The 9,610-nt window shown below is 50.0% G+C and overlaps 1 protein-coding gene across 1 annotated transcript; it reads right to left on the bottom strand.

The window, feature by feature from the left end:
• Positions 1-963: 963 nt before the first annotated feature.
• Positions 964-8,224, bottom strand: LOC119437251 (uncharacterized). Its single transcript, XM_037704290.2, has 2 exons — positions 7,932-8,224; positions 964-1,812 (listed from the first exon to the last, which is right to left on the bottom strand). Exons 1-2 carry the CDS (start codon positions 8,007-8,009, stop codon positions 1,531-1,533), a joined length of 360 nt encoding a protein of 119 aa, XP_037560218.1. The 5' UTR covers positions 8,010-8,224; the 3' UTR covers positions 964-1,530.
• Positions 8,225-9,610: the final 1,386 nt, after the last annotated feature.

Raw genomic sequence — 9,610 nt, 5'->3', positions numbered from 1 at the left:
TCGCGCAGACTATTACTGCCGCTGCTACGAACCTAATTAAATATTAAAACCTCTTGAATCCACCATGTGTAATATTGAGTTGCCGCAGAAACGAGCGTGCATGCAACAGTCCATCTGTGTTGGGCTGCTAAGCACGAGATCGTGGGATCGAATCCCGGCCACGGCGGTCGCATTTCGATGGGGGCGAAATGAAAACACCCGTGAACTTATATTTAGGTGCACGTTAACCCCAGGTGGTCCAAATTAATCCGGAGTCAACCTCTACGGCGTGCCACATAATCAGATCGTGGTTTTGGCACGTAAAACCACCATAATTTCATTAAAATTTTCAGCAGTACAGCGGTTCCTTTCCATTACGACTGGCGAGGACGATTGCATGCTATTGCTGTGAAACAACGTCAGTCACGCGTACGACTGCACATGGCAATTAAACTATCCTGACATCGCCGCCGCATTGTGAAGGATTGCGATGTCTTATCGGCACGGAATGTGGCTGCCGACGGACGGCGGCGCTACATTCGAATTATCGGTAAACGAAAGCTTAATGAATCTGGTGAGATGTAGAATAGTAAAAGACGGCTGGAGTACTGGTGGCGCGGAATCAGGTTGTAACATCAAGAATAACCTTTAGGGCAATAATTTTCAGGGTCAATGACTGGTTAACGCTAACTGCGGGTCTTAAAGGACAATAACAGGTGCAGAAGAAAGGCGAAAGTGACAGACTTGGAGGCATCCGCCACCGCCCTGATTTCTCGTCGTATCCATCCATTAGACAATAGTGAGCGAGTTCCGCGCACGCGCACTGCAGCAGCACCGTTAAAGTCTACTGAAACATACCGTGGCGGCTGATTCGAACGAGTTTTCATCACAATTCGAAAAGGAGGCCGCCGCCGCGCGCATGGAGGCATTGCTGAGCGAAGGTTTGCGGGTAGCACGAGAGCTCCGTGCTAGCGCTTCAATAAAATCCTCAGACTCATTTCGTTCGCACTGTTTTATTCGCGCACTGTCCCCATGAAGAGGACGCAGGAGTCGCTGTGCGACGCCGGTTCTCTTGCAAATGACTCGTCAGTAAACAAAGCACACTTTGCCGAACGGCGATGTTCTGTGCACTTTTCACACACGCGCGCACACACACTCATCACAACGGCGTTGAAAAAACAAAAAAATCACGTCGATCGTACAGCAAGCAGTCCCTACCGGAGGGTGCCTGCTGCCATAGTTCGCAGTGTGGTTTTCTTGTCGAACCAGAGCACACATTTACAGTAAGGGTCCTAGCGGGCCGTCGTCACAAATCACCGCCGAGAGATGGGTCGATCCGTTGTCAACAGCTTCTGCTGGCAGACGCTTCCACTTCGGCGGAGACTGACACGTCGTCCGATTGGCAGCACGAGTCTGTTTTTCTTTCTTTCGCGTGCAGATAGTGTCACTGTCTGTCCTATCACACAGGTCATCTTTGGCATGGTCACTGGGTCGGGGTGTCGTTTGTTCCGAGCCACACACACACACACACACACGCTTGCGCGCAACCCTTCAGGTGTAGTGGCGGGAGTCGTTGGGCATCTTCTCGTTGATGCAGAAGTGCAGGCACAGCATCCACAGCGTGTAGAAGATGAAGTCCTCGAACTGGTACGTGTCCAGGAAGAGGCTGCGGTAGCCGCAGAAGAACAGGCCGTACACGCACTCGGTGGCACTGTCGAACAGGTCCACGATGCGCGAGGGCTTGGCGTCATCCGGGTCCTTGTCGGCCTCGCACGACATCTCGCAGCACGACATCACCGAGTCGTCTTCCTCGTCGGCGGCCTCCGTCGAGACCTGCGCGGAAGGAATAAACCAAACGTTGTTATGCACTAGACACTCGCTATCGTTCTCCTAGAATGATTGTACATCCCCCCCCCCCCCCCCCAAAAAAAAAAAAAAAAATGTTTACACTTTTTGTGGCGTATCTTGAATTTAAACAAAAATCGTCATCTATCTTTCCACCTGCGTTTCCTTTCTGGAAAGTTCTGTGCTCGCTACTTTCCTGTCAAGAATGACACGTCACACTGATATTGCGCATACTGTTCGAGATAGATGAACACACACGAAAGGGTGGAAAGTATGCACCGTATTGTACGCTTTCCCTTTTCCTCTTCACAATCACACACTCTCTATCTCTCTACTCGCATATTGTTATTTTCTTTACGTACATTTTCTCTGCGTACGTGCGTAGTACGTTTAACTGTACATCGACCGTGTCTGCTTAGCCGACGGTTTTTTTGTAACGGTCAATCGCTACCCTTGGGCCGAATGCATACCGCAAGGGCAGCGGCGGCATGTGGCGCACTGCACGCAATTAAACTGCGGCTATTGCTCTCGGGATTGGCAAGCAGGCTGGGGCAGTCCTGGCGGTCACGAGTACGCTTCCTCGTACACGTTTCTCACATTGTTCTACTTCTCCGTCCCTTCGCTCACTTCTCTTGTGCGGAAAAGTGTACAGCGACGGACTGTGATATCACATATAAGCGGGGCTACGTGCAACGGGTGAGCTCATGCCCTTCCCTGCTCGACGCTATAGCAAAGAATGGAGGCAAAAACGTCGCGAAAACCCGGACCGAATTTCACGTATACACCATGCGGGAAGCACATGGCTTTTTCGCTCGATTGTTGCACAGCTTCTTCTTGTAAACACCACAGAGTTTCCAGCAAAAAACACCAGAGGGAAATCTGGCACTGCAGTCATGGCGGTTAAGCCGTCATGGGAACGGTGGTTAGTACATGGATTTGCATAAACTTCGTTCATCTGGCTTCAAACGGCTTTGTGACTTGACAAATTATTCGCTTTCAACAGAATATTGAGTTACGTATGCAACGATTCAGAGTAGTTATGCCAACGCGCAGAGTCACTTTGCCTTATACGTTTAGAAATGTAGGATTGCCCGGAAATTTTGGCCGATCAAGGCAGACAAAGCGCAGTAAATAAAAATGCCGCAAGAACGTCTGAATCCACAAGCACGATGATAAGAACAATCCATGTGCTAACCATCATTACCACTGTATGATGATGACGATTTATTGGCATCCCCATTGAAACGGGGCGGTATATGCACGATCGATGGACGATCGATGCGCCAGAGCTTTCTGTAGTGAGTTCTGCAGGAAACTCTAAGCTAAACACCACCGCCGCCGCCGCCAACCGTGCCTCTCGTTTAAAAGCTGCCCCTGGATTACGTAAATGCATACTCTACCGTGGACGAGCTGGGTTCGTCCGTGCGTTTCTGGTAAAAACGTTCAATGACGAGCTCAGCTCGTCGACGATACTTTCCGTTCATTTACAGTTTTCATTTCGTTGTCGGCAAGTGAACTTGATTTTTTTTTTGGAAATTCTGATTTTGAAATTACTCCGGTGAAATATTTTAAACAAACGCATAAGAATCAATGTCACAGTAATGACTTTAGAGACCCTTGGTGAGATTTCAGGATAACAGCGTGGCACGGAAGGTGTTTAGTCGTTTTACCGCCCCGAAGGTATACGGCTACAACGTACTCCGCGCCAATTTATCCGGATCACGTTTAACCACCTCGAGTTTATTATAATTCGACTTTATTTTCCATTTTCGTTTGGGGACGGTCGAAGAAAAAAAAAAAAAGCCGGAATGATATATACATCGCAGCAGTTTTGCGATGTACTTGTCGCCCTACTTTTTAAATTCGGCACGGCACGACAGCGAATCAAATTTGCGACATCCGCATTCAGCGGCTGAGCCGTCGCACGGTTGTCAAGTCGCGGCGGCGGGCCATCACGTTCATCAACGATTCGGCAAACGCACTGCTTTCGCCGAAGCGACGTCCTCGTTCGCAGAAGCGTCGAGCCGCGTTTGAGCAATCTCCGCCGGCGAGGGCAGCGTAAGTTCTTGCGAGAGAGCTCGCCGCTCTCACGTTCAGTGCAACCAAAAACCCGACAGTCACTTTTCGAAACGCGGCTTGCTTCAGTGGCCGCATGATCCGTGTCTCGAACGGTTTCGGCAATGTGTGGAAGTCCCAGAAACGTTTATTAGGTAGCAAATTTCAATAAATGTGGCACAGACTGTCAAAAAAAAAAAAAAAATGCAGACGAAAGACGAAACGCTCAGCCATGCTGCTGCTGCTGCACTTTGCATCGTGCTGCAGTGGTGGTCCGTTTACACAATCTCCGAGCGCCTTGGAACTAAGGAGGTGATTTATTCGCAATGTTATGCGCACTCTTTCGAGCCGATCATTAGCGTAACAAGCTTCGATTACCTACATGGAGCCAACGCACCATTATTTATCCTCTTATGGCTGCCGAACGTCGGTGATGAATACAACACGCAAGGCTATTAAAAAAAAGAACAATCTAATTAGCAAACAATTATGTCCATGCATTCTCTTCTCCATTGGCCAGCCGCATACGCTATAGTACATCCGAGATCCGCATTATGGGGCATTGCTCTAACAAACAATTCTAGCTTAAGGACTTCACCTTTTTCTCGTGCTTTTTTTTTTTTTTTTTTTTTTTTTTACCTTTAGCTCACCAAAGCACGTCGTATTGCGCGCAGCGGTCACAAGACTCCAGCGCTGACGCGTATAAACAAACCATGCGTCTACGGCTGCACAAACGTCGCAGGATTTCCCCAAGCATAATTCTCATGCGCACCAAGATTACGATGGAACAACCAAGCCCAACTGCGGATGAATGTGTTTAGAACCGTTGGCAACTCGTTTGGGTACGACAAACTTCAGCTACTTATTGTGTTTCCTTCTCGAGGAAACAAGCCGATTTCCTCTATCGCACTTTGTCGCAAAGAGGGAAGAGTGTTTTTATTGACGAAATCTCCTCAGATATGCAGATTTACTGCCGGCCGCGGTACCTTACAGTAGCTATGGCATCGCGCTACTGGGCTCGAGGTCGCGAGTTCGAACCCTTCCGCGTTTCAGTGGAGGGCGAAATGCAAACACGCTCGTGAACTTAGGTTTAGGTGAACGTTAAAGAAACCCAGGTGATCAAAATTTATCCGGGAGGCTTCGTCAATTAAATTTATACGGCGTGCCTCATAAACCGTATCGTGGTTCTGGCTCGTAAAACTCCGGAATTAAATCTGTTTACGCAGATTTCCGCACGATCTCAACCGGGGGAAGTATTCGATCACTTTCCGCGATGCCATCGCCTCGGCCAAGAGGCGCACGCCGATTGGCTGGTCGAGCAAAATCGGATGACCTGATCGGCTGGTTGAGCGCTACGTCGCGCGAAGGCACGGCATATAGCAATAGAGAGCTACAACAGCGTTGTATGTAAGCTCTCTATACAGCAAGCGCATCGCGCGCCCTCACGGATGCTGCTCTGCGCGGCCGGCGACTTGTCACCAATGAGTCATCGCGGCAGCAGAGCCGGTTTTAGCGCCGGCGCGTTTTCGCAGCGCGAACTGCCCTTCTTCTAAAGAAATCTACAGGAGCATTTACTAGGGCACCGTCACTATTATGAGTGGAAGCTGTCGGTCGATGATAATTGGCACAGACTGTGTAACCATCAACCCTCTAATTCCCCCCGCTTGCTTATTTGTTTCATTTTTCGGCGACAAGTTTTGATTACGAAGAAAGCTAAATTCTTGTGACGCATTGCCCGAGTCACATTTCCCTATGCACCCGGCCGTGTGATTAATTCATTTCTCTCATTTTTTTGGTACACGAACAGCGCCACCGGCATCTACATCTTATATATATATATATATATATATATATATATATATATATATATATATCATTTGACAGCTCAGAGTCAATCACTGCGCCAGTGGCGCACCGACGGGGGGGGATTCGGGGGTTGTAACCCCCCCCCCCCCCTGAGGCCGACTTAAAACCCCCTTTTGTTTAACCCCTTTTCTTTCCTTACGCATTTGAGTACTGTAACTAAGATGTAAGACGCGCAATCACCTGCACACTCGCAAAAAGCGCATTTTTTTGACAATTTCCTGTGAAGAAATCGAAATTAGTGCTGTTTAGATGGTATTGGCAAACTGTCAACCCCCCCCTGGCAGAAATGCTGGGTGCGCTACTGCACTGCGCTCAGCAACTCTACTGCAGTACCCTTCGCACGACCTACCAACCTCAGACGAACGACCGATCATATATAGAAGCTGAATTACTATACTGACCTGGCCAATAGCAATGAGCGGCTTTCTTTTCTTTTTTTTTTTCTGCCCCTTCACTTTCAAAAACTTAAGCCCGGCGCGTTTTATGTTGCGACGCACAAAGGCACCATCGATTCTTCACCATGCTGGAACGGTGCCCGATCGATATCTGAGTGTAAAAATGTGCGCACACCGGCTACGATAAAACCTCTCACATTGCGGTCGCGACTCGGAGTCGCTGCAAAGAGCTTCTCTTTAGATGCCTTTAGTTTTTCTACAGCGCAAGAGAAGTTTTGGTGCAATAACAGCAGTGTTCACTTTCTTTGCTAAACCTGTCATCATTTTCGCCGATCGCATCACAGCGCTGTTATCCACGCATGACGTGCCCTCGCAAAGACGGTCATAACACGTTGCGCAGTGGAACCTTCTCTCAGCAGGTCAATAGGCGTTGCGTCAGTTTACTCGCAGCAGACTACGGCGCGTTTGTTGCAGGCTGAAATGACGACATCGAAAAAAGTAGCGTCATAATACAAAGCCTACGAGACAATCACTAGTGACTTCCTGCATTGCAAGTTTTACCCACGCTGTTTTACGCATCTCTAGAGTGTATGTTCATGGTAACCCAACTATATATGTGTTGCGGGCTCAGCTGTTGTATTTTTATTTATTTATTCACTTTTGTTGACGCCTTAGTTGGCTTCTCGCAGAGGTACTCCCCGGGGATGCCGCGATAAAACCTATTTTCTTCTCTTCCTACGAATGTCAATTGAAATCGAAGACTGTAAAACAAACTCGGCATTCCGAATTTTCTTGTTCGCTCCTCAACTTCAGTTTGAGCAAGCGAATCACGAATAAATTCGACTTTTTTTCAGACAGCGCGTTGCGGATGACGCAACGCGCTGCGCACGCTCGCGTTAGTCATAGCGCGAGTGCCTCGTCCCGCTAAATGTCAAGCGCCGCGTCGCCCCATTGTTCGAGCGTCTCAAGAAGGAGGCCGGCCGCAATTACCTACTCTCTTCATCCCTGCCTTCCCGCACGCTTTGTCGCGCGACGCCTCATACCACCGACGTCCCCAGCTACCCCAGCTAAGGACCGAACGAGTTGCCGGCGGCACAGTTTTTCTTTTTGAGGGGCCGCTCGCTCAGCAACTTTCGGAGCTTCCCAACGTGCGGGCTGCGCCCTTTACACTACTACCGGCGTCTACTCGTCGAGATCGGAGTAGCATCGCGGCGTCCGACTAGCTAGATTCGCCTACAAAGGGTTGAACCCGAACAGCAAACACGGAGACCGGTTCCTTGCCGAGCAAGTAAAGCAAAGCCAAGTGTCTCGCCACAAACGCGAGCCTACGCATATACACATGAGTCGACGGTTGCCGAAAAAAAAAAAAAGAGGAAAAAAAAATAACGAGAAGGCTTGCCGAGAGCCTGGTGGCACCATACACACGGGCGTCACCGCGCGTTGCAACCAACCCAGCCAGCAAGCAGCACGACGACAACGACTCTTTGTTTTGTAACGAAAGTGTCTCGCCGACGCGCACGTAGCTGATCCGCAACGCAGATGTCGTCCGGCGCGCTCCCATCGGTTTAGCGAAATAAGCCGGCGACTCATAGTCCGCTTCAAAAGCTACGGTCGACATCGCATGAGCAAAAGTTACCCATGACACGCTCCTCACCGTAGTCGACGCACCACAGCGTACTACGCTTTGGGGCTAGCGACTGCAGCGAAACTACCTACCTGCGCCGGTAGTGCAGCCGTCTCGACCGAGTAGTCTTTTCGATACGAAACGTCCAACAACGTATGCGGACTCACCGTGTCCTGCTGTTTCTTCTCTTCGCACGATGATTCCGGTGCTTCGCACGAGCTGAACACGGCCGCTTCGGGTGCCATGACTACGGAGGGCGGCTTTGCCCGAACGGCGACGGCAAAGCGAGCACTGCGAACGAGTCCGCTTCCAGGGCGTCTTGCGACGAGTAGTGCGTTCGGCACGGACGTTGACTGCGGAGTGGCTGTGGCGACGGGGCGAGCGCTCTATCGCGGCGAGCCAGTTCGCTTTCTCTCTTACGTAACCGCCTGTGACAGCGTCGGCTGGGCGTCTGACGAGCTTTGCCGAGGCCACCACTACTCGCTTCGTCTAGCGGGCTGGCGAAGGAGAGGGAGTTCGCCTCTCCCCTCCTCTCGACGCGGTTTTCTCCTCTCTTCCTAATTTTGCTTATCCTTTGCGTTTTCCTCCGTTCGGGCCGGTTTCCCCTCCCCCTTTTTCTTTCTTTTGCGCGGGCGGCGCGTGCCCGTGTCTGGTGCCACTTCTACTCGTCGCGTTCTCGAGAAGACCGGACGACGACGTTCTGTGGTTTCACGCCTTCGCTAGTGTGCGTTTCCAATTATGCACGCAGCTGCGGCGGAAGTTTCCCCCGCATGTGGTCAAAGTTCACGGTCATGATTGTGCCTCGACGACGGGCAAAAAAAAAAAAAAAAAAATGGCGCCCATAGCGACAGACACCGCGACGAAAGGGGTGTAATTTCCAGTTTGCTTAATTCCCGGCTGTGTATATTACCGACCTCCACAATCAAAGCACTGTACGTGCCGTCGTACATTGCTGCCTAGGGTGATTGCATTCTTTTGCTGCGAAGCAGTTATTTGATCATTCGGGCGTTCTATCGCAGTATTCGAAAGTTTGAAGTCAAAACGTATTTGGCCTCTCGCTAATTCGTTCATCGATGTTTTAAATCGAAACTGCTCGTTCAGGTTTCCAAAGTGCACCTACGTACAAATTACAAACATGGCGGAGTTTAATAACGGAGGAGATCTTTATGCATACTTCACTTACGCGTCTTCACTAGCGAGTAAAGTTGTAGTCACTGAGGAGTTGTTGATGCCGAATAAACATTTGTTCTTCACTCCGAATCGTAACTGTCATAACCGGGAAAAATACGCACGTTTCGGTTCAGGTTGGTCACCGTCTCTGGAGCAATACATACGCACAATTCCTGCACTTGTGACTCAACCGTGCGACTAAAGGGCGCCCAGCATCGGTCAACCCAGCCTACCAGCGACGCCGAAGCCCCCACCCCCCACCCCACCACCTATTTTGTCTGTCTAGAACAGGTACTACTAAGTTGTTCATTTGGAAAGGAAAGGGGTTGGCGCTATCTTCTGCAGCCCTTGAGGGAGCACGGCTCAGCGCCAGAACAGGTGCCCTGCCAAGTGTCTCCGCACCTTACGCTCTCTCCCCCTTCCTCTCCTTTGTTACGACGGACCTTTTAAAAGCGGCACACCGCCACCTCCGAAGAATACCCCCTGAAGAAGGAGCCGAATTGGTTCCGAAACGTCGGGCTAGTAAATTTCCTTATTTGGTTGGAGTCAATCTCTAAGTCTTAATCAATTTTCCCAACCAGACAGGTAATTCTGTCGAAATGTTTAGCTTCAAGTCTATACCTCCTGTGTTATTACACGTGAGATCGCTGTCCCTTCAGAAGTGCATTTTTCGACG

Source organism: Dermacentor silvarum, chromosome 1 (genome assembly GCF_013339745.2).
Source record: "Dermacentor silvarum isolate Dsil-2018 chromosome 1, BIME_Dsil_1.4, whole genome shotgun sequence".
In the NCBI taxonomy this organism is placed as follows: Eukaryota; Metazoa; Arthropoda; class Arachnida; order Ixodida; family Ixodidae; genus Dermacentor; species Dermacentor silvarum.
This window is presented reverse-complemented; position numbering and strand designations above follow the sequence as displayed.

What these genes read in the sequence shown, in the direction of transcription:
- LOC119437251 (XM_037704290.2), bottom strand. Translation starts at nt 8,009, where the DNA reads ATGGCACCCGAAGCGGCCGTGTTCAGCTCGTGCGAAGCACCGGAATCA. An exon ending in AGAAGAAACAGCAGGACACG is followed by an intron (nt 1,813 to 7,931) that starts GTGAGTCCGCAT and finishes CCTTCCGCGCAG; the next exon opens with GTCTCGACGGAGGCCGCCGA.